This window comes from Podarcis melisellensis, assembly GCF_964234715.1.
Source record: "Podarcis melisellensis genome assembly, chromosome: 13".
NCBI classification, from domain to species: Eukaryota; Metazoa; Chordata; class Lepidosauria; order Squamata; family Lacertidae; genus Podarcis; species Podarcis melisellensis.
Window position 1 is genome coordinate 52,701,709 of NC_138545.1, and position 26,585 is coordinate 52,728,293.

General features: G+C 42.6%; 1 protein-coding gene across 3 annotated transcripts in view; it reads left to right on the forward strand.

Moving 5' to 3' along the window:
- PLEKHG4B (pleckstrin homology and RhoGEF domain containing G4B) overlaps window positions 1-26,160 on the forward strand; it is a 74,225-nt gene extending 48,065 nt beyond the window's left edge. For 2 of the 3 annotated variants that reach the window (XM_081883762.1, XM_081883761.1), the window contains exons 12-23: window positions 368-490; window positions 2,614-2,778; window positions 3,287-4,185; window positions 14,329-14,578; window positions 18,061-18,150; window positions 18,262-18,486; window positions 19,876-20,046; window positions 20,951-21,131; window positions 21,939-22,055; window positions 23,018-23,287; window positions 23,933-24,147; window positions 25,899-26,160. In XM_081883762.1, coding sequence (XP_081739888.1) covers window positions 368-490; window positions 2,614-2,778; window positions 3,287-4,185; window positions 14,329-14,578; window positions 18,061-18,150; window positions 18,262-18,486; window positions 19,876-20,046; window positions 20,951-21,131; window positions 21,939-22,055; window positions 23,018-23,287; window positions 23,933-24,147; window positions 25,899-25,922 — 2,730 coding nt within the window. In that variant the 3' untranslated portion in view covers window positions 25,923-26,160. Of the gene's footprint in view, window positions 1-367; window positions 491-2,613; window positions 2,779-3,286; window positions 4,186-14,328; window positions 14,579-18,060; window positions 18,151-18,261; window positions 18,487-19,875; window positions 20,047-20,950; window positions 21,132-21,938; window positions 22,056-23,017; window positions 23,288-23,932; window positions 24,148-25,898 lie in introns of those variants that run through there. The other variant, XM_081883763.1, reaches the window with a different exon arrangement.
- The last annotated feature ends 425 nt before the right edge of the window (window positions 26,161-26,585 follow it).

Below are 26,585 nucleotides of genomic sequence, written 5' to 3' on the forward strand. Positions count from 1 at the left end.
TTGGGTGGGGAGGGAGCTGTCTCATGCTTTTAGTAACATGCATGGTTTGGCCCTCAGGAGAACTTTCTCAGTGGTCCCCTTATACCACTGGCCATGCATGTTGAAACATGTGAAGGAAAAGAAGTGCAGGAGGCTGGTGTGTGTGTGTGTGTGTGTGTGCGCACATGCACATGCATATAAATTAAAGTGGTTTCAGGCCACGGTTGCAACTAAACAGCATCATACGTTCTAAAACATTAGAGCAGTTTGCTTTAAAATAAGTTTTTTTTAAACCCACATTACTTTGATGAAGATGCACATTTTTGCTAAAGGTGTGCTAAATGAACTGTTTGTTACTTCTAGATATAAAGCCTTGTATTCTTTACAGATAAAAGTCTGGTTTGAAAATGAGAGAGAACAATATATTGGGCCTTTGGATCAAGAACTTCTTTCAGTTGAAAATGTGAAAAGGAAACAGGAACAGTTCCTGGTTTTCAATGAAAAGGCAATGGTAAGTGCTTTGCTTTCTCAAACTTTATGCATGTAGCTTAAAACATGTGACAACCAGGCCCATAACCATGATGGGGCTTTTGGCTATTTGCTGCAGCCATTGAAACTCTGGAAAACTTGATATGATGGCATACCAACAATACCAAGGGTGTGTGATTCACAATCACCATGGTTTGTGCAAGGGCTAACAAATACCTTTTGAAACCCCAAATCCTTCTTTCCTTGTGTAATAGAAAGTGTTTGGTCAAGAAGAAAGAAAATTTACAACTTGGTGTTTTAATTCATGGAGTGTCGTATCCAATGGAATGGAATGGGTGTTCACCCTCTTGCGAGACACCAGACAGGAGCAAAGACTTGTGGGAAGTAGGCTGAACTCCCTCAGTTTTTCCTATCTAGATGCAGCCAGTACGTTCCTCCTAGCCCTCCTAACTACAGTGGTGCCTCGCAAGACGAAAAGAATCCGTTCCGCGATTCTCTTCGTCTAGCGGTTTTTTCGTCTTGCGAAGCAAGCCCATTGACAGCTTAGCGGATTAGCGCTACAGCGGTCTAGCGGCTTCTAGCGATCAGCTGTTAAGCGGCTTAGCGGCTTAGGAAAAGGGTGAAAAAAGCGGGAAAAACCCGCGGGGACTCGCAAGATTTTTTCGTCTTGCGAAGCAACCCCATAGGGAAATTCATTTTGCGAAGCGCCTCCAAAACGGAAAACCCTTTCGTCTAGCGGGTTTTCCGTCTTGCGAGGTGTTCGTCTTGCGGGGCACCACTGTAAGTTTTTTACTAGTTTCTGAACCCTCTTTTTTCTTTAGATTTCCCTTATTGTCATTTTAGTTTTACAGTTCTTTGTCTACGCGTTGTGGTTTTTTCCACACACAAAAAAACCCCTTTCCGTTGCTCTTTATGTTTGGTTTTTCCACCTACCGTATTTGCCATCCTTCTTTTATTCCTTAGTTGTTTATATTGAATTAATTTCCAGAACCCTTGCTGCAGTGCCAAAGGCCATTCCCGCTTTCAGACGGCCCTTTCTCGGCACACTCTTTTCCTTTTCCTCAGCAGCTTCAGCGGCTGCCGCCATTTTTCTGGGATCACAACAGAGTGAGCTTTTCTAATATGTCCCTGCCTGACTGCTTCTATTTGCCTTTGAAATTGAGCCCTGACTGCCTGCCTCCCAGTTAGCTTTGGTGGTGACAGAGTGCCTGCCCCTTGTCCTCATCCTCCTGGTCGGCAGCTGTGACAAGGCGAGTGTGTGTAGCTTCTTCTCCCCCGCCTCCACGGTGTGGAAAATGGAGTGTGTGGCTTTTGCTTGCCTTTTCTCCTGGTTCACAGAGTGGCAAACAGAAACCTTTGGGATATTAGAGTCCCTTCCCATAACCCCTTCAACTCCATGGGAAAAGAGGCTGAGGATGAGTTTCCTTTTCCTTCCGCTCCATCCTCTTGCTAGAAGCAGAAGTTGACGATGATTAGCGATGGTTCTGTTCAAGACGAATCCTTTTCTATAAGACTGTTCCAAGAGGCTAGTGCCCCCATCCTGAAATGTAAGATAATGCACAGATTAGAATTATCAAATTGGACCAGCTGTCCTCAGCTGAGGCGGCCTTTGGTCGTACAGTGCTCCAACAGGTATTATAGTCAATGTATTGCAGGGATGGGACCCGCCTGAATTGGTGTCTCCACTGTGGTATGTCCCATTCCATTGGATGCGACGCCCCACAAACCAAAAAGAACAATTGATCTTACCTGAAGTGTAGTTTTGGGAGTGGGGCATTGTATCCAATGGACCCCACCCTATGGTGCTCTACTATATACTGTTGGGTGGGAGTATGGCCTACCTTGAGTGCTAGTTCCTTGTGTTGTGTTTCCTTGCCTTTCAGATACTTAGCAATTTAGAGATTTTATTATAGAAATTTCCAAAGCCAAGGAAGTGGGAAGTAGCCAGGTATTTTTTTTTAGGGACTATGTTGGTACTTTCTGTTTGGCAAATCCAGAAAACTGAGGGAGTCCAGCCTACTTCCCACAAGTCTTTGCTCCTGTCTAGTGTCTTGCAACAGGGCGCCCATTCCATTCTGTTGGATTTGACGCCCCACTCCCGAAAGTACATTTCAGGTAAGACCACTTGTTCTTTTTATGTTACAGCAATATTCCCAGAAAGGGCTACAGCTCATAAAAGAGAATTCTTCATTAAAATCTGAAGAAGAATTTCAGGCTTTCAGTAGGTATCTGAGTAACATCACAATTCAAACCGAGAAGAGGAGATGTGAACTGGAGAAGCTGCTTAAGCTATATGAATTTTATGAAAAAGTAAGAATATTTCTATTTTCTTTTTATTTCATCTTACACCACTCTACATGTTATGTTCAGAAGTAGATCACAGAAGTGTCTGCATGCTCTTTGCTCTCTTTGCTCTTCTACAGTATGACTTTGCACTGCAGGGGGTGGAATAGATGACCCTTGGCTCCCTTCTAGCTCTATGACTTTCCATGAAAACAGCTTTGCTTACAGATCCCTCTTCATATCTCAGAGCTCACAGTCTACCATGCTGCAGAATATGGTGGGTGGATTTGGATAGATATGTACAACAGAGAGAGACATTTTCTTCACTCTTGAGAGACTGGGTACAGTTTCTGCAGTCTAGAATCTTGGGGGCTAGACCACAACCCCAGTAATGACGCAACTGCCCAGCCTCAACAGCTTATTTTGGGCACAGTTCGTTGTAGGAAAGCTCCATATAAGTAAAACCAGCCAATCAATCCATGTCCTCCATTTAACTATTCTTTTTTCTTTCTCTCTTTTCCCACTAATCACCCAGGCATCCAAGTGGATGGTTCATTGTAATGAGTTTCTTGAAAAGCTTTCAGTGGAAGCCAAGTATTCTCAGCCAGCAGTTCAGTCTTTGCAAAGCTACCACCAAGAAGCTACAAAGTTTTCTGCCGAGAACTTTCAGAAAGTCAGTGAGGTGATTATTGCTCTGGGTAACAAGGAGGAACTAAAGCAATGGAATATTTTATGGCTCAAATGCCAGCAGACCAGGCACCACTTAGAAGAGGTCTTTTCAGAAGCAATTAAAGGCACCAAGGAAGAAGGGTCCAGCAGTGCTCTGCTTGAGATTGGCCACAGGGATGGCCATAACCTGGGCAGCAAATCTGCAACACAACAAAGCCAATCTTCCCGCTTTTGTTCTAGCACCGTCAATAACGTCCATGACAGTAAGTCACTCGGTCCGTTTCAAGGCAGCAGCCCACCTGAGGATGTGCCTTCTTTTCTACATCAGGAAGATGCTGCTCAAAACACTGATCCATTTTCTTCTTCTGTTAAACCTTCGGTTTCACAAACTCTTACTCCACTCTTGGGTAGGTTTCAAAGCACTAGCCGTGTTTCGGAGGATTTGGACAACATTTCCACCTGCTGCTCAGAACCAATCCAGACACCCAGCACTCGCCACAGGAGACATCCGCTGAAGAAGATTATGAAGAAGACACAGAGCTTTGAGTTGACCCGACACGAGAGTAACCACAGTGAACTGCATCATCATGGGTATACCGGAGTTTACATAAGAGGACTGGAGGTAGCCAGCAATGTGGCTGCAGAAAAGAGAAACACGCAGCGTTCCAGTATCAAAAGTCCTTTGGTTTGTAGAAATCGCAGTTTATCATCTCCTTCAAGAATCCACCACGCAGAAGATGAAGAAGAGAAAAAAAGAGGGGGAAGGTGAGAAATGACAACAACGGAATCCATTCTGGTGAACAAACAGCCTGAAAAGTGCTGTAAATATTTTAACATGTTCTCAGTAGAATTGTTAGCTGATTACATTTTTGAGTCAATTAGCTTTCCTTTAATCACTGAAAGTGAAAAATCTTGTTTGTAACATTGTACTCTTCACTGAGCAACACATTGCAGGATTCTTCTGTCATCATTATTTTTATTGAATTTCCTAAGATATATAACCAGGTGTGGTTCCATAGACACTTCAAGGCAGCTTTCAACAATCAATTTTGAATCTGAGCTCAAGGCATTAAATATGTGGTCTATTTTGTTCTTGGAGTAAAATTAAAGATACCAACAAGTTCAGAAGATTACAGTGCCCATTTCTCTTCTCAGCAGCACTGAATTATTGACCTAAATCTGCCTCTTATCGGTAAATAATTCAGTGCTGCTGAGAGAAAGAGAAAACCTCAAGCCATCTCTTATGGGCCTGGGCTTTGTTTGCCCATGGAAATGTACCACCTGCCATAGGCAGAGGAGCAGGTGTCCCTTCCACTGAAGTGAATGGGGATAATTACATGGCAGAGAAGCTTTAGCAATGTGATTCTTCCTGTGGTGTTTTAGCCTGCACAATGAAATCTGAGAGCTGTTTAACATTTCCTCCTAAGCCTGTGTTGGTTTTGGCAGTTATAAATGTGGGGTGTATACCGTATTTACTTAAATCTAATGTGCACCTTTTTTTGGCCAAATTACATTGCGAAATTAAGGTGCACATTAGATTCGTTGGCTCATTGACATTTGCAAGCCAATGCTTTTCTTGGTTTCAAGGTTCTGAACATTGAGGTGCGCATTAGATTCGATGGAGCATTAGACTTGAGTAAATACGGTATAAATATTTGATGTATATACTTGAAGCATAGACTCTCCTAAATTGTGAGTGCTGTTGGTTCCTGATTATGTATCAGCCGATGATCATACCATAAAACACATGCCAGCCAAATGTTCACAAGTTGACTAGAAGGATTGATTAGACACTGAGTTACCATTTTCAGTGCTTTGCCTCCTCAAAAACAAAAGGATAAGGGGCCTGCATTTAAAATACTTTATGCTGTAACATCCATACCAATAAGACGGAAAATTGTAGTGCCTCAGATACCCTAGTTCAGTTATCAGACGTAGTCACAATATATTACTTTTTATACTGACCTATTTTTCCTGCATTTAAAATATTGTTCCACATAAAAGCACTCAGAGCTTCCTTCTAATATATGTTTCTGGAACTGGATCTTTACCAAATTTGCACACATAGGTGTCCAAATAAACTGGCTACCTTCAGGGGAAAACCCTTCTAAAGCAGAATTAGTGTTGTGGAGAGGCCTTCCACATACCATCATATTTGAGGATATATATATGATCTAAAAGAGAGGCCTCCCACACACCATCAGATTGATAATGGCAGGACCTTCATTTGAGATTGACCTCTTTCATGGAGGTGAAGCTGGACTGTTTTGCTTTTCATTGCAGGGCACGTACAGTTCACCATTTATTTTACTAGGTTCCCTTGTCACTCTGGCAGAAGGGGAGTTCTGTATGTCTTGCAGCATTGCCCATGCTAAGAGTTATATGGCCCAGAGACCTCCCCTACTTCATCATTCCACATTGAAATGGAATGCCCTCTTACTGTTGGGGTGCAGAGTGTTCCAGACTGAGGTTGGACAGTGCTTTGCTGGATCTGTCTTTTAACCCCAGAAAAGTTGATGTGATATATTTAGAGAGAAGCCTCATATCCTCATATCCTCAATCAAGAGCCTGTTTTAAGGTCTCTCTCCAAGAGGGAGGATAAACTCTCCAGGAGGGATGCAAAACTTCTCACTCATCTGGCTGCTGAAATTTCTTCTCTTGAGCCACCTATGCCCAAAAGGATTGACAGTGCATGGGGTAAAAGAACCTAATTCATTCAGAAGGCAGGCACCTGGCTCTGGTAAAGGACCACTGAAAAGACAGGAGACTCCCACGCTACTGATAAGGATCTGCCACAGATGCCAAACGCTGACACAGACCAATGTGACATGGCTCTAGAAGGGTTTTCCACCAAGTAGCCTATGTGGTTGGTTACCCTGATTTTGGGCCACTCTTGAAGAACAACAGCAGTTACAGGTAAGCAATCATGAATCCAAAACATTTCTTTTCATGACCTACAGATGCACAGCCTCCCATATTAGCACTCATTATGTTAATCTGCTTCCCATAGTCAATAAAACAAATAAGCACATTCTCTTTGCTTCTTTCTTCCTTTTTCAAACCTTTCCCCCATTGTGGACCTCTTCAGTTTTACAGTACCAGACTTCTCTTTTCTTGGCACAGACTGTTATCCAGCATTTTCAACATGTTCTGAGTTATGGGAAGTGTGCTGTCTGAGTCACATACTCTTCTTACTCAAGTACCCCCAAATTGGTCACATGTACCTGTGTTGCTCATGTATGTGGAACATTATTAGGATAGACATAGCCCTCAAGTTTCAGGATATCCTTTGCAACCATGAGGACCAGACATTCACTTTTCAAGTTGAAGCTGGTTCTCATTCTTACTGTATGTCTCCAGGTTAATCATGGAATTGGAGGAGCCTTGTAGGCTCTGTGCGAGAAATCTGAAGCTAGAGAATCCCCAAGATGTGAACAACAATCCTGTCCTTTAAGACCTCCAGGAAGAGCCCAGCACACCTGCAGGAAATTGGTTCCATTGCTGAACTAATCTAGTACGATAGTAGACTTTTCCTCACTGGAGGTCTTCATGCAGAAGCTGGGAAGCTATCCGTCAATTCAGTTCAGAGTGGGTAGGGTCTTCTCACAAGGTTAGTTGATTCACAGCTGGCTCCCTGATCTCTTCTGCAGAGGACAATGATAGGAAATCCCCTTTCCCAGATTCCCAGGTCTTCTTCCTGTTGGAGCATGCAGCTTATGAATTTTGATGGTAGGCAACACACATCATTGGCGGCGGCGGCGGGGGGCGGGGTAACATTTGAAACAAAGTGGTTTTGGGTGATTCAGTTAAATGCCATGCTTTATTTTCATAAAGTTTACCAAATAGGAGTTGCATAATATCAAATGAAAAGTATTGTATAAGAAATGGTTTGGGTCCAATCAATGTGAAAAATCAGCATTGCTGAGTGCTAAATTTTATATTTCCACTATAAATCCAGTATAAACAGTAAACGATTCAGTATAGCATGAGATAATAGTACGATAATATAGCTTAGACCATTTCTGTTGCAGAGGTCCTGATTGCTGCCGTATCTGCACTTCTCACTGCAATTCAGTTTGCTTGTCTTGCGGATACATGGTGGAGCACATCTCTGGTGCACACATGAACACTTGCAAAGGTCCAAAACAGTCGCAGGAGAACATGGCAAAGTGCACATAATAGGCTCAAATTTGTCGCTAACACTTCCATCCAAGATCTGAAGCTGATGCGAGTTTCGGATGTTGTCAAATGTCTTGATGCCATTGGCTTATATTTTAGCTCTCAGGATTATACGTACTGTGTAAGTGGAAGGCTCTAACTTGGACATTTTCTGAAAAGTGATACTTTTCCCCCATTTGTGGTACATACAGATACGCTGGCAGACAGGTTTCTGTAGTGCATGCATCCCTTCTGATGCAGATACTGAACTTCCCAGATTTGACTAAGCTTCTAAATCCTTACAATAAGGTTGTAATTTACAGTGGTGCAAGACGAACACCTCGCAAGACGAAAAACCCGCTAGACAAAAGGATTTTCCGTTTTGGAGGCGCTTCGCAAAACGAATTTCCTTATGGGCTTGCTTCGCAAGACGAAAAAGTCTTGCGAGTTCCTTCGGGTTTTTTCCCCTCCCCCCCTTTTCCTAAGCCACTAAGCTGCTTATCAGCTGATCCGCTGATAAGCCGTTTAACAGCTGATTGCTAAAAGCTGCTAAACCGCTAATAGCGCTAATCCGCTAAGCTGTCAATGGGCTTGCTTCGCAAGACGAAAAAACCGCTATACGAAGAGCCTCACAGAACGAATTAATTTCGCTTTGCGAGGCACCACTGTATAAGCTGGTTTGCAGAACTTAAAAGGAACCTCAGAGACCATCTAGTCAACTCCCTGCTTACGCAGGAAATCCACTTCTACATTGTCTCAGGTAGGTGAAGAGGCCTGGATCACCATTGTGGTCCCTTCCAACTCTACAGCTCATGCTTTTTAGTCTGAATAACTTTTTCCTTTCCTTTGAATCCATCAGTTCAAATCCCACCCTCTGGAGCACTAGAAAATAAATTGGTCCTTCCTCTATGTGCTAATCCTTCAAATATCTGGATACGGCTGTCATATTGCCACTTAATCATCACTTATCCTCAACGTTCCTCATAGACTAGGTCTCCGTGCTCCTCACCATCTTTTCACCCTCAATAGTTGCCCTTTCCAGATTAGAAAGGATCCAAATAAACAGGTTAATTCAAGAAAGTGTGGAAAGAAGTTTTTCACTACCTGCTCTGTTACCTTACTCAGAAAAGAAAGATTGGAGGCTGCCAAATATCTAGGAAGCTGGGATCCAGTTGCAATTTCTTAAAGGTCTTATCACTGCTTCATTTAAAGGTTCAAAGACACAGCTGTCCTTCAAGGAAGCATTTACAATCTCCACCACCCAACTGGCCTGTCTCCCTCTGTCAATTTTTAGGAAAGACACAGGTCCCACTAGCAAGTGGTTGGTATTGCTCCTCCAAGCAACTTATCCACATCCTCAGGCAAACAAGAAGAAACTCCTCCATCAAAATTGGGCAGTTGCCAACTTGGACCTGCTTTTAATACAATCAAAGGGAATGCAAGCATTTCTATCAGCAAAGTGTTTTTTGCAAACTTATTACAGCACATTGACAGTCTCTGCAAATTGCCGCTATTTACATGCTTTTTGACATTTAAGGAACTCCAAGACTTCCCTTTCCAGAAGCTGTGTTGATTCGTCAGCATGAGTTGTTCTGCACGCCTAGCTGTCTTTAACAATCCTTTTCCATTAGCACCACATTTTCCAATACTCTTTTGGAGAGGAGAGTCATTGCAGCCTTGCCAATACTCTTGTCCAGGTCAGCATCAGTGGAGAGGTTGCTAGTTATGGTGAAGCCCAAGTAGACAAAATTATCAAGACTGGCAATATCAGCCCCATTGTGTGGGAATCCCCTGGAGACAGTGAGGTCATGTAGCCACAGCAGTGACGAGAGGAGGAATGACCACTGGGAGGAGCACAGAGAGAAGAAACATCATGGTACACTTGCAGCAGCACAACTGGACACCTTCCTATGCCTCAGCTGCAGCAAAACATGTCTCTCCTGTTTCAGTTTCTACAACCACAGCAGGTGCTTTAACTCTCCAACAGTTTGACTTTACCCTCAAAGGCACAATTCTCCAGTGTCTCCTCAGACAGACACCAACCAATTCTTTCTCCCACTTGATGCAGAGCAGACATTAAACTAAACTGCCTGTAATGTCCTAGTTCCTTCTGCAATCTTGCAGACAAGTTACACATTTTGTTAGAAGACTAGCAAATTCAGATTTGAGTTATTTAAGAACTCTCAGACCTCATGATTTGTTCATTTTTAGTTTGTCTGCAAGTGCTAGAACTTCATCTCTTGTCTTCAGTATTTGCCTCAGTTTTTCAGACTCCCTGAAAATGTCATTTTCTGCCCTACATTTTCCATGCTGAAGACCTGATAGAAAGAATGCATTGTTTTAATTAAATCTTGTCTTCTAGCATACATTTAATTTACTTGACATCCAACTACCTCCCCAGCTGGTTTTCTGCTTCTGGTGTGTGTGTGTGTTTTAATCTTGTTGGCAATAATTTTCCTGACAAAGCACTTCTCGAATTCTTTCCATCTCTTACATTTCTTTTGCCAAAGTTTCTTTTTGTTCTTATTTGGGCAAGACTTCCATTTTTGAGATGCTGAATTGTAGATTTTCAGATTAACTTCTTTCATTTGTGACCAGAATTGGAGAGTGTCAAAATGTGTTCCTAGATTAATCAGAATCAGGAGCAACAATGAAACTCTTGTGACAGGCCTCCCTTCACCTACAAATGAATTTTAACTGGACAATGTAGGATAAGAAAACTCTGCTAGGGTTGCCAGACTCAGTGATATTCTGAACGATACTGCTGTCATCCAGTTGTCTAGTAAACAAGCCAAATTTGTTAATTAGGTATAAGTAGAAATATTGTGCAATTTGGAGAAAAATTGCCAGCAACTGAAGGAAAGAATATCCCTTTTGACATTGTGTTTCTGCCCTGGCCATTATTCATAAATAATGTGCTCAGTAATACTGAGCTTTCATCTTGATTGGACCAAAAACAAGTTCTTACAATAATAGACTTTGCATTAAAGGTACCTTTCATTTGATACCATTCAATCCAAGTTTGGTTTAATAAAATAAGGACTGTCATTTAAGTGAATCCTGGTGCACCATTCTGCTTTTTACAAAGTATTTATCATATGTATATTCTGCCTTTCAATGCATAGTCTTCACAAGAAAGCATACAACTAAATGAGATCAGCTGAGATCCATTTGAAACTTAAAAATAATTATGTGACATGTTAGAAAACAAGAATCCAGAATTGTAGGAACGCACCAAGTGGAATCAACCGCATGAAAAAAAATGTTAAAGTCAGACTGGAAGAAATGAGCCTTCAATGCACATTTGAAGGTCTGCACTGCACTTAAGTAGCTTTTTGTAGCTTCATAGTTCTGTAGGAAGGGAGTTCTGCAGCCATGGGGCCACCAGCTAGAAGGCTCTGTTAATTGACTCTGTGCCATTGACGCCACCGGTGCTTCCATCATTAGTGTCAAATTCAGGAGTGCTCCCACCCAACCTGTGACCTTCATCCTTCCGGGGAGTGCAGCCCATCTAGGTTCAACAATACATCTCCACCCAGACTGGCCAGTTTCCCAGCACTTCCATTTATTTGGATTAAGGCTAGGCTTGTTCACCCCCAAACCACCCCCCAAAACTGTTTACATTTCCATAAATTAGGTCTGGCTCCAGATATTCCCAGCCCCAAAGTCAGAGGTGATGCATCTGAAGTTCCTCTCTGAACCCTCCCGCTGCAGCCTTTCCTCAAGCCTTGGCAGGCATGCAGCTGGAAAACAGACTTGGAAATAGGGGCTGGGGGAGGGCAGCGAAGGCAAGAAGTGTTAGGCAGGGGACAGGTTCAGCAATCCTCCCCACTGCTACTTTTGTCCTCCAAATCACACTCTCCTTGCAACCTAGGTTAAGAAGACTACAATTCAAACTATTTTATCTACTGGTCTGCAGAGAGACTATCCCACAGCATTTCCCCACAGCATTATAGGTACTGATTCTTGATTTGGTGCTCCAGTGTTCTCAACTTTGGGTCTCCAGTTGTTTTCGGACTACCGGTCCCATCATTCTTGACCACTGGTCTTGCTAGCTAGGGATAATGGGAGTTGTAGTCCAAAACCATCTGGAGACTCAAGATTGGGAAACACTGCTCTAGATGTATGAGATTCAACCCTTCCTGTTTTTGTTAATGACCCAGAGTATTTCTTCTATTGTTAAGGTTGTTTATTATTTCTGGTACATCAACAGGAGACATATTTAAAAGAAACTAAAATGATTACTACAGTGGGAGATATACGTCTAAGACTTGAGTGCAACAAATCTAACTAAATATTGTTCTAGGCTGATCTGTCGTATTAAGCAGGTACGGCACCCTGGTCCAATGTGTGGGCAAAGGTGCCACATAGCATATATTTAAGTGAAGAGATGGGTTTTGAGCCACTTATACTGGCATTGTCCAGTTTTACTTAAACTGTGTGCCAGGCACCCTAGTGTGACTTGAGAGAAAACCATTGGTTTACTGTGAGAAATAAATTAGTGGAGACTCTAAGCTGTCATTCTCATTTCTCTGTGGTTGAATTATCTGTATCCACTCAGTACAGAGATGTGCCAGAATTACCTTTTCCAAGAAAGCATCTGACGAAGTGTGTATTGCACATGAAAGCTCATGCCTTGAAAGTTTATATTTAGTTGATCTTTAAGGTGCCACTGGAATGATTAAAAAAGATTTTTTCATCTTGTTATTTATTATGACTTTTCCATGAAAAATAGCTTGGTATTGTTGTGATCAGGGACCAAAATCAGAAGTTTTGCATTTCTGCAGAAATTGTTGGACTACTGTATAACTATTATTTATGCAAAATCTATTGGCCAAGATCCAAACAGCTCTGCAACTACATGCACAATTACTTCTTAAGGAGCAGAACATCAATGTTTAATCAATTAATCAGGGTAAATCTCATTAAATAGCACATTTCATAGACTGAACAGGTACCCTTATTAATATATGTTTAAAATAAGTAGTGTTATGAATTTGTGGGGTGTGAGACACCCTAAATTCCTGGGTCCAATAAAGGTTAGAATTAATTAAGGTTGGGGGAGTTTAAACTGCCAAGCACTGAGTGTGGCTGTTAGGGGAACAAAGTCTGAGAATGGCGAAGTTGTTATGCAAACAAAGGAGCAGGGAGTTGGGCGGTCAACAAAGCAGTTGCTCTCTGCTGGACAGCAGAGGGATGTGAGCCCCTCCGCCTGGAGTTCATTAGCAGGAGACAAAAGGCCAGAATTCCTAGGATGGCAGGGGACAGTGATGTGCTAGCAAAACTGTGGCAGAGAGGATGGCAGATTTTTGTTTTGTATCCAAGGCTGCTGTATGGGAGAAGCAAGGGACCAGCTTGGAGCGTAACGCTCTGAACCCCTCCAGCATAGGCTCAGGTTGTATGTATGTGTAAATAAACCATATATCATTAAGACACCACTGTCTCTGCTGTGCCTTATTTCCAAAGGAAACAAACCCTGGGCAAGAACCTGGAGTCCCTGGAATAGCACATGACTGCAGATAGCAGGCGCTGCCTTAAAGGGGGCCTTCCTCCCTTTCAGATGGCACAGGAGGGAAGGTGTTTTTTAAGATGATGCCTGTGCTGCTGGTGCATGTATAGAACATATACACCCAAAGAAAGTTTGCTTTCTGTCTCAAAACTACTGCTTTTTGCTAGATGCAAATGTATACAGATTCACTTAATTTATAAACATTCAACTAAATTCATAAATAGCTAAAATTGCTTTAATTGGCTGAGGGTCAAATAAGGAGGATTTTGGGCTTTTGTCTATTGGCAGCCCTTGGCAGCTCCCCCCCCCCGCCAATACATGTATACCATATGCCACACAGCAAAAGGGGGAGTTTCAATTGCAGTGTGCAGTATGGCAGTGGGGTCTGCTATCCAGCGAAAGAGAAGTCAGTAATCCCACTGCCAGTAGTTCTTTAAATCCTTTTCCTCACGGCTTGCCTTTCAATCGTTCAGTCTCAGTTACCAGCAGGAACTCCCTGTGTGCTGAATATTGTATTTTTGGGGGGAAATTCATGAGAAAGCAGCTGTACATCATCTCTGGAATGTTCTGTTTTACAGTAGAATGTAAACACGGAAAAGGTCATAATAGTTTTGCAGATGTAATAGGAAACGTTTCTGTACTGTGTAGGGGGAGCCTGTTTCAAATAACAAAATTATTTTGTCTTCCTGGCTAGTAACGGTTCTTCTACAGCATCTGATGTGGATAAGCCCCTCTCTGTCGGAGTGCACGTGGTTTTTTTATAGTGGGAAGGGTGGAGTGGGAAACTATGGCTGCAAATAAGAGCCTGAAACCTGCAGGAACTAAGATTGGCTACTGTAACTACAAATGCTGGTAGAGGTTTGCCAAAATTAGTACACCACAATAACGGTTTAGCAGCCAATGAGGCAACCCTGATTTTTGCATGGATGATTTCTCAAGAAAGAAATGTCCAATATTACTCCTGGGAATCATTCCCACTTACAGGCCCAGAGATGGAGAAGTGTCTTCAGTTCAGAACAAGTAAGATGCAAAAGGAAATCTATGAATCGGGAGTTCCCCAGAAGGCAGTACAGTACACAGGTCTGCTTTATGTCATCACATGTATGCATTTTGTCATCAATATATGTCTTTATAGGTATGACTGGTTCACCAAAGCTATCCTGTGATGCTAAATTCTTAAGTTACTGCTAATTAAGCATTGTTGTCTGTGTTCCATGCAATTCTTCTGTTTCTTTCAACAGTAAGGTGAACCACATAATGGATGAGATGATCAGAACAGAAAGGGAGTATGTCAGATCTTTAGGCTATATCATCAACAGCTATTTTCCAGAAATGGAAAGGATTGACTTACCTCAGGATTTGCGAGGGAAGCGGAATATCATATTTGGAAATTTGGAAAAGCTGTATGACTTCCATTGTCTGTATTTCCTGAAAGAACTGGAACACTGCACAGACTTCCCACTGCGGGTTAGCCACTCTTTTCTCAGACATGTAAGTCTCATTTTCCATTGTGGAGTGTGTTATTGTCCTCAGATATCTTCTTGTATTGACTAAAAATTGTATTACTAGGAAATACTACTTTTCCCTCATAAAGTTATCTAATTCTGTAATTCCTCTCTCTCTCTGCACACCATGTTTGTACAGGGCTCTGTACTGCATTTTGCCCACAGAGATAGCTCCATATAGTTCTTTCCAGTTAAAGGCATCTTACTTTGGCCTTCTTCAGAGTCAGGTTTAGGGGAGGGGAACCGGTTCGGTCACACTGGGCACGGAGCCTCAGCACACCACCAGGGCACCGCAACTGTTACTTAGAATGGAGCGTGAGAGGCAGAGGGAGGCTGGATTTTGGCATGGAGCAGGGTGCTGCTGTGAGTTGAAACACCACTGCCTTCTTGTTCCATTGCACTAAATTGCCTGTGTGGCATCTGTCAGCACAGATTGTCATGTTTCCTACTCATGTGAGACAAGAAGCAACGGCCTCTAGAACAAGGCTGACAGTCCAACTGATCCCTATCCCTTTTGTCCCGCCCAAACACACATACATATCATATGATCCCAGCTGCCTGTTCTGTCCCAGGATAAGTGGCTGGGATAAGGCCTTCTTTGCCATTACAGTCAAGAAAAGAGCAGCTCCTGACGTGAAAGAGTACAGGGTCTGACATTTTATGGCCTACACAAATCAGTAAATGACCCTGGTCCAATTAGCTGGTAGATAAATTCCCCATCCCTGCCAAAAATTGCTTTTAAATGGGATTTCTGATTTGTGTCACTGGAGGAAAAGGGACAGATTTGAATAATGGTGTTCTGCTTCTGCCACTAAATACCTGCTTGTATTTCACTTGGAGAATCACTGTACAATCCAATACACGTCTACTAAGAGGGAAGCCTCAATGAGTTTGGCAAAGGTAACTGTGTATAGGATAGCAGCCTTAAAGGTCTTTAATGCAACTTCCCCTACATTTATTTATATTGCCTGTCTCTTCCATCACTTGTTTAAAAAGTTTTAAATAGCTTTTCCCTGATCTTGTGTCACAGAACATTACAAACACTATACAGTGGTGCCCCACAAGACGAATGCCTCGCAAGACGAAAAACCCGCCAGACGAAAGGGTTTTCCGTTTTTCGATGCGCTTCGCAAGACGAATTTCCCTATGGGCTTGCTTCGCAAGACGAAAACGTCTTGCGCGTCTTGCAATTTTTTTCGCTTCCCCCCTTTTCTAAGTCGCTAAGCCGCTAATAGCCTTTTAGCCGCTAAGCTGCTAAGCCTTTAATAGCCGCTAATAGCGCTAATCCACTAAACCGCTAATAGGGTTGCTTCACAAGACGAAAAAACCGCTAGACGAAGAGACTTCGTCTTGCAAGGCACCACTGTAATTCTGTGATTCGGTTTCATCCCATACGAGATCCTGTACATTATAGTAGCCCCTGATTTGCCCAAACTGCTAGTTTTCAAATTCTGTATATATGTAAGCTGGCAGGCAAGAATCTTCTTCTTGATTTCCACTTTTGCAAGTTCCTACTTGCATGCACGGAAAACACTCTGAGGGCATTATGTTAGAGAGAGAAGCAGGGAGCAAAATTTAATTGCAACTTTTTGGCTGTCCAGTCATTCTGAAGTAAAGCAGTACTATGGGACAACTAATATCTTCTGTTTAAACCAATGAGACTTTAAGTCCTTAATTTTGACTGGATGGGGTCCAGGATTTGCCAGTCTGAATCCCCTCTAAATGTTTGCCTTGGTATGGTAAACCTACCCCCCAAATTTTTTTAAGGGGATTGTGTTCTCAGTCACTATTTTGAATCCTCTCACCAGCAGCACAGATGCAATTTTCTTTACTGTCTTAAGTCTTAGACTCTAAAATGAAATTATAGAAGTTGAAATAACCTTTATTTAATTTAATTAATCCAAAATCTCCAGTAAGCACTTAAAAATGAATATTGAGTCTGAAGGAAATATTTATCTGGTTTTACCTACCTGGTTTCAAGAAGGACCAAGTGCTGAGATTCCTGAGTTGCAGGGGCTGGACTAGATGACCATGAGGTTCCCTTCCAGCACTACATTTCTATGATTCTATGGACTACAGTTACTCAGTCTCATGCTCTATTTAGTGTGTGCAACAACAACCTTACATAACTGCTCACTACTCAGCATGTTTAACCACTGCCGGGTTTTCTGTACGTGTTGCCATGAAATAAAGTGGAAAATTCCATTCAATCCATTTCTGGAAGCTAAGTCATCAAATGCCTCTGATGCGCACAGTGTGGCTGTTAGCTTGTCAGAACTGTTGATCACGTTGGCAATAGTGATTTCCACTTTCTGCTCAGCATGTTCAAGCAGCGTTCTTAATAAATATGATACTGATAATAATAGCATAGTGAGACTGAGCAACCCGCTCCGTCCCCGTTTGCAGATTGAGATTGTCTATAGAAGGGAGCTTCTTTGATCTGTGGAGGCTCTCTGCATAGTTTGCTGCCCTGGTTTTCCTGGTCTCGCAGGAGTCCCACACATATCAAAGGCTCCCAGCTTTGGACAGATGGCTTCCAACTCATGGAGGACAACAAAACCCCTTCATGTTCCTGTTTTAATAATCCCTGAACAGGGCTTTTGTGAATGGACCAAGGGGCCACCAAGGAGCTTTCTAGTTGAGTGGGGCTATGTACTGAGGTCTCTCTCATCACATTTCCTACTATACCATACTGGCAAACAGTCAACTTCTTTTGCAAAAATTCTGGCATCCTTAACATCTTGCTAGTTTTTATGATCCCTATTTTTATTTATTTTTATTTCATTAGACTAATAAAATGATGCCATCATTCTTGAGCAATACCCATTAGTTCCCCCCACTCCTACATAGCTCATAGGTTATGCTATTATTTTTTGATGAATGAGCTACATAGCTCATAGGTTTTGTTAATTTTTGTTTCAGTCACTCACTGTAGGAAGGCATTTTACTTAGCTTTCAATAATTTGTATAAAACATTCTCACTGATGCTGTCAGGGATACTACCAGTCAGAGGATAATCAGTCTGTGTTGAACATAAACATAGGAAACCTGTATCAGGAGTCACAAAATAGTGGTGGCCCCCAGTTGACGGAACACTCTCCTTGGGGAGACACGGCTGGTGCCACGCCTCTCTGCTTTTAGGCACCAGGCAAAAACACTCTTATTCACCCAGGACATTGGAGCTCATTTTTCTGCTTAATTTTTTAGTAGGGTGGGGTGGAGTTAGATCTGGGTTTTATATATAGTATCCTTGTGTATTTTAGATTGTCTTATTCTTGATTTTTCTGCTTCTTTTCAATATTTTTGTAAGTTGCTTTGAGTTTTTCTTTTTGGAAGCAAGTGACTAATAAATATTAGTGACTAATAACAAAGTGACTAATAAAAGAAACAAATGATGATAAAATGTCTTTGATGTGTATCATCATTAATTAGCCAATTAAATGCCAAGTCTATTTTTCATTATTTCAGGAAGAACAGTTTGGAATGTATGCATTGTACAGCAAGAACAAGCCGCAGTCAGACGCTTTGCTTATAAGTCATGGAAATACCTTCTTTAAAGTAACTATCGCTTAATGTTTACTACGTCTATGATTGTGTCTGAGTAGAATTTCTTGACCTTTGTGGTATTTTATCACCTAATGGTTATGTGTCCTCCTACTAATCTTACAGAATAAGCAGCAGGAATTGGGTGATAAAATGAACCTGGCTTCTTACTTGCTGAAACCCATACAGAGAATGAGCAAGTATGCACTGCTTTTGAAGGATCTGATCAAGGAGTGTTCGGCAGCGCAGGAACAGGAGCTCAGCGCCCTCCGGGCTGCTGAAGAAATGGTCAAGTTCCAGCTTCGCCATGGAAATGATTTACTTGCCATGGATGCCATCAGAGGATGTGATGTGAGTCCAGCCACATTCCCACCCCTGAAATCCCTGTTGTGCAGTTCAGGAAACCTTAATTTTTGTAGCTTTAGTTGCCTGGTGGTGGCTACATTATGAGGCAGGAAGTCCCCTGTTCAAACCTCCATCCACTTAGGCCAGCCACTCTCAGCTCAGCATCTGCATATAATACTTGTCTACATTTACAAGATGGGACGTGGGTGGCGCTGTGGGTTAAACCACAGAGCCTAGGACTTGCAGATCAGAAGGTTGGCGGTTCAAATCCCTGCGATGGGGTGAGCTCCCGTTGCTCAGTCCCAGCTCCTGCCAACCTAGCAGTTTGGAAGCACGTCAAAAGTGCAAGTAGATAAATAGGTACCGCTCCAGCAGGAAGGTAAACAGCATTTCCATGCGCTGCTCTGGTTCACCAGAAGCAACTTAGTCATGCTGGCCACATGACCCAGAAGCTCTACGCCAGCTCCCTCGGCCAATAAAGTGAGATGAGCGCTGCAACCCCAGAGTCAGCCACGACTGGACCTAATGGTCAGGTGTCCCTTTACCTTTACCTTACATTTACAAGATGGTTGTAAGAACACAAGAAGAGCCTGCGGAATCAGACCAAAGGCCCATCTGGTCCAGGATCCTGTTCTTACAGTGACCAACCAGATGCCAATGGGAAGCGCACAATCAAGACCTGAGTGCCACAGCCCTCTCCCCCTTTGCGATTGGCAGCAACTGCTATTCACAAGCATCCTGCCTCTGACTGTGGAGACAGAGCAGGGCCATTGTGGCGAGCAGCCATTCGTAGCGTTATCCTCCATAAATTTGTCTTCAAATGCCATCGACATTGATAGCGACCGCTGCTTCTTGTGGGAGCAAATTTAATAGTTTTGACTGTGTGAAAAAATTATTTCTTTTCTCCGTTCTGAAGCTTCCAACATTCAGCTTTATTAGAAGGCCCTGGATTCTGTTATAAATAAGAAAGGAAGAAAAACCTTTCCCCTTTCTACTTTGTCCACAGCTGGGGTCAGCAGCTGGAAGTCCCCAGGCTAGAGCCCTGACTGCTGCTGATAACTATAACCCATATAGTGATTAGCTAAAAAGAAGGGTGGGGAATGGCTACAGAACTTACTAACAGGTTGCTTTACAGCTGTAGAACTGTCTTACCATCCCTCAGGATCATCTTGCAGGGTCTCCAACCCTCAAAACACCAGGAGCAGAAGAAGGTGTGTAAGATTACTGCCACCATGTATATGAAGGACCTTTGATTCTAGTTGGAAGGTGCTAAATATTATTTTTTAATTCATGTTAGGAGAACCCTAGCCCAAAGCGGCCCTCAGGCCTAAGGAAGTTGAACCAACCTCTTATCTGAAATCCCTTCTCCTGTGTTGTCTCTTCTTCTCTGATCAGGTCAATCTGAAAGAACAAGGACAGCTGAGGTGTCAAGATGAGTTTATTGTGTGCTGTGGCCGAAAGAAGTACTTGAGGCATGTTTTCCTTTTCGAAGACCTCATCTTGTTCAGTAAAACAAAAAAGATTGATGGGGGATATGACATTTACATGTACAAACAGTCATTTAAGGTAACTGCATCCTCGTTGGGTGTGCTTTTCCTGCCTTGGGTGTGGTTTGATGGCATGTGATGCAGCCAAGCAGGTCTGGGTCCGGTCATTGCTTGAAGGGGTACCACCTTGAACCCCTCCAGGGAAAGGGGGAATATCAATGCAACAAACCACCTCTCATAGTGTTTTGTACTTGCTAGTGTGGGGAAGGGGCTAAATAGAAACAAACAAGGAAGTGATCTGGTATATGCATTATTTAAGGCAGTCTCTAGCAGTCCAGCTAGTAAAAGCCATTCAATACATTTTCACAAGCATGGCTGGTAGTTGCAGATATTGAGAATAGGCCACTCGTGGATATAGTGTTGGGTATAGTGTTGCCATACATCCAGAATTTCCCGGACACAGCTGGAATACTGGAGTCAGTAGCAGTGTCCAGGCGAAAATCACTAAAAATCCGGACATATGGCAACCCATGTCCACAGTGGGCAGTGTCATTTTTGGTGATTTCCCCTAAAATAGCTCAAAAACTTTACTTTTTGCGATTTTGCGAAAAAGTTCAAAAACTCTGGGCAAACCTTTAGCAAATAAAGAATGGCAACCCTATATATTGGGCCAGTCAGAACTTCTCAGCCTGCCGTAGCTTGCAAAGGAAATCATATACATATGCCTTGAGACCCTTGAGAAAGGGTGGGACAAAAATGTAATCATTGAATTAATGTGCTCGTTACTTGTAACTTTAATCCACATTTGTGAGAACCATGCTTCTGTGACTGAAAATCCATACTGATACAGTTTTCTAGCCAGTATGCCCTCATCCATATACACTTCTTCATTTGGCAGAACTAATAGATTTTCATGCTCTTAAACAGTGTTCCTCATGTTTCTTTGTCACATTTATTTATTTATACTTAATTTTTTATTTTAGACAGCTGAGATTGGAATGACAGAGAATGTTGGAGATAGTGGCCTCAGATTTGAAATCTGGTTTCGAAGGAGAAGAAAATCTCAGGACACTTACATCCTTCAAGCAAATTCAGTAGAAACTAAGATTGGATGGACAAATCTCATAGGAAAGATTCTTTGGAGACAAGCCTTGAGAAACCGAGGTGTGTCTGCCAAAATAGTCTGCCCTTTGCCTATTGCTGCCCTTTATACCCAAACCTCTTTCCTAGAACAACCAGTGTGATGCCACCGCAAATCCCTTCAAAGCCATCTTTCAAAAGTGAACTCTTGTCTGACCCCTGTGTCATAACCCTTCAGTCCCCACCCCAAACCCAAATGAAGTGTTGGTACATTTAATTTCATTTGTGCATTAAAACCTCAGTGGTTGGGGATGTGGAGCTATATTTTTCCTTAGGTTACTCTGCAAGTCACTATGTACACTCTCTGAATACATAGCAAAAGCAGCATTACGCAAGAGGTGAGCAGGTGGGAGAAATTGTCGGCCTTCCTCCTTCAGAACTACCCCATCACCACCCATGTGCATATGTTCCCTGTCTTTGTTGGATCTTGGCCTCAGATCCAGTAAGGTTATGTAATGGCATTTCATATCTAAACTATTTTAATATACATTATGTTATTGGTCTACTAGAGCAAGCATGGGGACCTAGGAATGGTCAGGTGACAGTGGCATTTGTGGTTTTCTTGTGGCAGAATTTGAAGCACTCTTGGCACACAATCTTACATTTTCTGTTAAAAAAGCAAAAAAAAAGTCTCTATCATATTTTTTTTTGCACAAAGAGCTCAACAGTTTTCAAACACGGAAAAGTATAATATTTACATCCTTCCCCTTTAATTTGCATTATTAGAGTCGTTTTCCTTCGCACTCATTTTTGGTTTTCTTAGTATAAACTACTTTCAAACATGTATATTTCCTAACTGTTTCTCTCATGTTTTTGGATGGTTGCTTTTAGAACTCCGAATGCAAGAAATGGTGTCAATGGGCATAGGAAACAAACCGTTCATGGACATCAAGCCCAGTGATGCAGCTATAAGTGACCGAGCAATAGACTATATAATGAAACGAGCAGGTACAGTTTGCTTTCCCTCACTCCTTTGGCAACTCTTTTAAATTTCTTGTCCACTTCTTACAAAAATTATTTTATTGGATCCCCACCCCCATGGAAAAAATGTACAGCTAGTTCTGCAAGTTCTGTTCCTCAATAGCAACATCACCTTGCCGCAAGGCAAATGAATTTTGAAACTGAGGGGACCCTCACATTTTTGAAAAGCAAAAATCCCACTAAGAAACTCCCAAGCCTTTAGGCTCTTTCAACCAGAGTCAGAGCAGCAAAAGGATTGCTTTCCGTGAATATTCTTCCTCCTCTCTTCTCAGGCAGACCATCAGCTTGCCTTGGTCTCATATAACAAGCCTTTAGATTCTCAAGTGATAATTCACTACTTAGGGTGTTTTCAAATGGAAAAGATGGTGACTCTATAAATAAATGTGCCATCAAACTGCCCTTCAGAATTGGCTCTGGCTCAGCCTCGTGTGCATGCATGATCCAGTAGACATCTTGCGGCACACAATTTGAGAAGATGTGTAGCACGTTAACATTCTCCACAGTAGACCAATTCCATGGTGATTTTGGTCCTGTAAAAACACAGAAGCGACAAGTATTTTCAGACATTCCAAATGCAGCCTCTGTGTGGAGTGAGAGAGGCTTAGCTAAGCTGCGCCAATTCTGGGATCCTTGGAAACACTCTGAAATATAAATATGCTTTATATCAAGCCAGGCCATTGGTCCATCTAGCCTAGTGATTGTAGATGTTTATTGGCAGTGCTCCAGGGTATCAGGCAAGGTCCTTAGAGTTATAGAAGAGTCTTTCAACAGGACATGCCAGGGATTGAACTTGGATATTTTGCACTTGAAGGAATTGCTCTACCCCATGACCACCACCTCCCTGAGCTATGGCTCTTCTCCACAACAATTCTAGATGTAACTTGGCTCTTTATGGGTCTTGAGAGAGATATTTTTGTTTGTTTTGCCAGAGTCAAGGAGCCGTGCCTCAATAGCTGTTTCTTCATTTGACCACTCTACGCCGTTTAAGAGGCCCCACTCCACCATCTCAAACAGCAGCACATCTTCCTCGAGCAGCCAGTCCTCATCTTCCATCCTGGGCTCGCTAAATCTGCACATATATTCCGCCCCGTCTCACCCAGGCTTGGTGGGACCTCCTTTTTACCACTGGTCGTACGATGTCAGAGCCTGCATTGAGGAAGATGAGCTGGAACAGGACATTGGGAGCCAGCCCTCAATGAGTGAGTGCATTGCAATACCAGAATTAGGGAAGGCCCATCATTTATTTATATTTCATTAAAGTTATATACTGCTTGATTGTAGGAAAAACCCTCAAAGCACTTTACAAAAAAGATGAAACAAAAAATTATCGCTAAAAAATACAACCATAATTTAAAACATACAAAAAAAGTTAAATTCCTAGTAGAATATATTAAAACAAATTAAAATTCATACAAACTTTCTAGATACCTGCATAGACTTAGACTTGTCTAAATAAGAATGTCTTCAGCAGGTGCTAAAAAGCACACAGTCAAAGTGCCTTGGAATCTGGCTGGTCTCCTTGCAGTTTCCTGCTTTGACCAAAGCAAAGTGATGGGTGTCCAGGCTCCGTTCCTGCCTGGCATTCCTCAGGTCAACAGTTCAAGACTCACACAGACTTGCGTCCTGACAATGCTGACATATATTTCATTAGTCAAATGTTTGTGTACAGGCTAAGGGTACCTTGTATAGTGTGCAGCTGGCACAGTTTACAAAGGCCCATAATCTTGAAAACATCACAGATGGTAAGTTTACTTTCTTTCAGTTGTGTTGCTGGGATTCCTGTTGAACAATAGGCTGGCCGCAGCCTCTAATGTCAATGGTCTCTTCCTTCCTACTTCCTGTAGTTACAGAGAGTTCAGAGTCATCCCAGTGCACGTCCGGTGAAAGCTCAAGTGGTTTCAGCTGTTCTGCCCAGGCTGGATTCTCCCCACTCCTCGCGGAGACATTTCTGGATGATGGCACTTCAAGCCCTGGTTCCAAGCCTGCATCGCAATGCACATCTCCTGCCTTCTCAGAGAAGAACCTCAGATCAAAGCCCAGCAGCCAGTATGTCCCTGCTGTGAGTCTTTTCCTTCAGTAGGTGTAAATACATAGAAATGAGAGTGAGGACGTTTTACCAGCATCACGCAGTTGCCACTTATGGCATTAAGGGCAGGAGATATTCCTTACCTTTCCAACTTCATTGGTGTTGGAGGGTGTTCAAATGCCAACATCAGCTGCAGAAATCCCACACTATGGCTCAATCAAGACATCACATCCACTTTCTCACCATAGTTTGAGCTTCCAAACATATAATAAGCAAACCAGCACTTAGAGCAGTTTGTCCAATTTAGTTTTCCATCTGCTGAGTGCTCCTTTTTCTGTACTTCAGGGATTGCTGAACTAGACGCAGGGATGCCCAACCAGTAGATTGTGATCTACCGGTAGATCCCTGGCTGATCCAAATAGATTGCGGGATCCTTATCATGTACGAAAACAATCCCCACCTCTCTCCATCCTCAAAAAATTGCTTTTGGGAGATTCTCTTGCAGCATTTTGTCCAGATATTATATTGAGTGGCTGTACTGTATAGCACACATGCCCCATATAGCGTAATAGTAATGTATTGGGACGCGGGTGGCGCTGTGCGCAAAAGCCTCAGCGCCTAGGGCTTGCCAATCGAAAGGTCGGCGGTTCGAATCCCCGCGGCGGGGTGCGCTCCCGTTGCTCGGTCCCAGCGCCTGCCAACCTAGCAGTTCGAAAGCACCCCCAGGTGTAAGTAGATAAATAGGGACCGCTTTCTAGCGGGAAGGTAAACAGTGTTTCCGTGTGCAGCTCTGGCTCGCCAGAGCAGCGATGTCACACTGGCCACGTGACCCGGAAGTGTCTTCGGACAGCGCTGGCCCCTGGCCTCTTGAGTGAGATGGGCGCACAACCCCAGAGTCTGGCAAGACTGGCCTGTACGGGCAGGGGTACCTTTACCTTTACCTTTAATGTATTGGTGTTTTGTTATGAAAATCATAACCCATGGGAAAGAGGGCACAATCCACATGAAATTATACTGCTTTTGCAGCACACCTTAGATCAGGCTGTGACCTGGTACGTCATGGCCCACCAGTTGAAGACCAGAGCCCTAGAGTGCTGACATTGTATGCACTTGGAAACAGACATAGCAGATGGCCTTGCACTGGAGGTCTCAGCAGAGCAATTCCATCATGCATGCCTCTTCCGAAGTCAGTCCCACTATGTTCAGTGAGACTTTCCCCTTGGAAATAGCGCATAGGTCTGCAGCCTCAGTGCCCCTGTCTCATTCATCCACACAGCGGAGTTAATGATGGGCGATGTTATTAACCAGGCCTCTTCCGCAGAGAAGAAACAGCGTGACAAAGACCTTGGCTAAATAGGAATAGATTTCACAGGCCCAAATCCAATACATAATCCATGTGAAGAAGTCTTCACAGAACTCTACATTTTAACAGATGGTACATCCGTCATACTGAGCCCCACTCCGCCCCTTGTGCTCATGCATGGAGAGCAGGAGGTGATGGCCTTTGCAGACATAAAAGGGTCTTGGGGCCAAGCAGACATGCTACTGGCATCCAAATCCATGTGTGCAATTCTACACCACAAACAGGTTCAGTTGGGCCCATTGTTTAGACAATTAAGAGTAAAAAGATTTTACAAAGTGTTAATCCAGATATTGCAGATTATTCCAAATTTCATCTGAGCAATCGTATACAATTTATTGCAGCCAAACTTTTAGAAACAAATATTTGTTCTTTTCACTGCTTCTGAATAATAATAAAAAATCAAACTTTTGTCATTCTCCAGGATGATTTGGTGCAGAATCCATAATACGGATTTCTAAAACTTGAACCTCGCAGAACCTGCAGCTCTGAGTCCAGGTGGCATTATTCTGAGGGGGGGGGGATGTATCCTTGTTTGTATTAGGAAGTTTGGTTTTGATTCCCCTCCTTTACTTTTGACCTCTTTTTTTGTATATAGCTGGTGAGATTTAGTTGTTACTATATTTTTCGAAATCCTGTAAATGCAGAAAGTATTTTGTGTAAAAAATGTACAAATTGTGGCTGGATTTGTTTGTAAATATTAATTTTATTGTTCTGCATTATTAATTGCTCATTTTCATGGCAGACTCTTAAAAACTTTTAGTAGCATACAGTCCAGGTTTAAAAGCAAGTGTGGTTAGAATATTGAAATATTTCTGATAGTAAGAATAGAAATAAGTTTCTGTCGCTCTTTACGGTAGAGATTCTCAGACATTTTCAGAGCAAATTCCAGTCTGAGAAAAGAACTTTAACAAGTCCAATAGCACAAGTTTTCTAACTGTCCAAACACCTTCAGCCTAAGCTGCAGGCAACCACAAACACATTTTGACAAAGATCAGCACTTGTGCTTTGAAAACACAGAAACACGGGAAATACAAATTTAATTTTCACAGTTTATACCGGGTGCAGAAAACAGCTATGCTTGGTGCAGAATTTTGAAGTTTTCTAACAC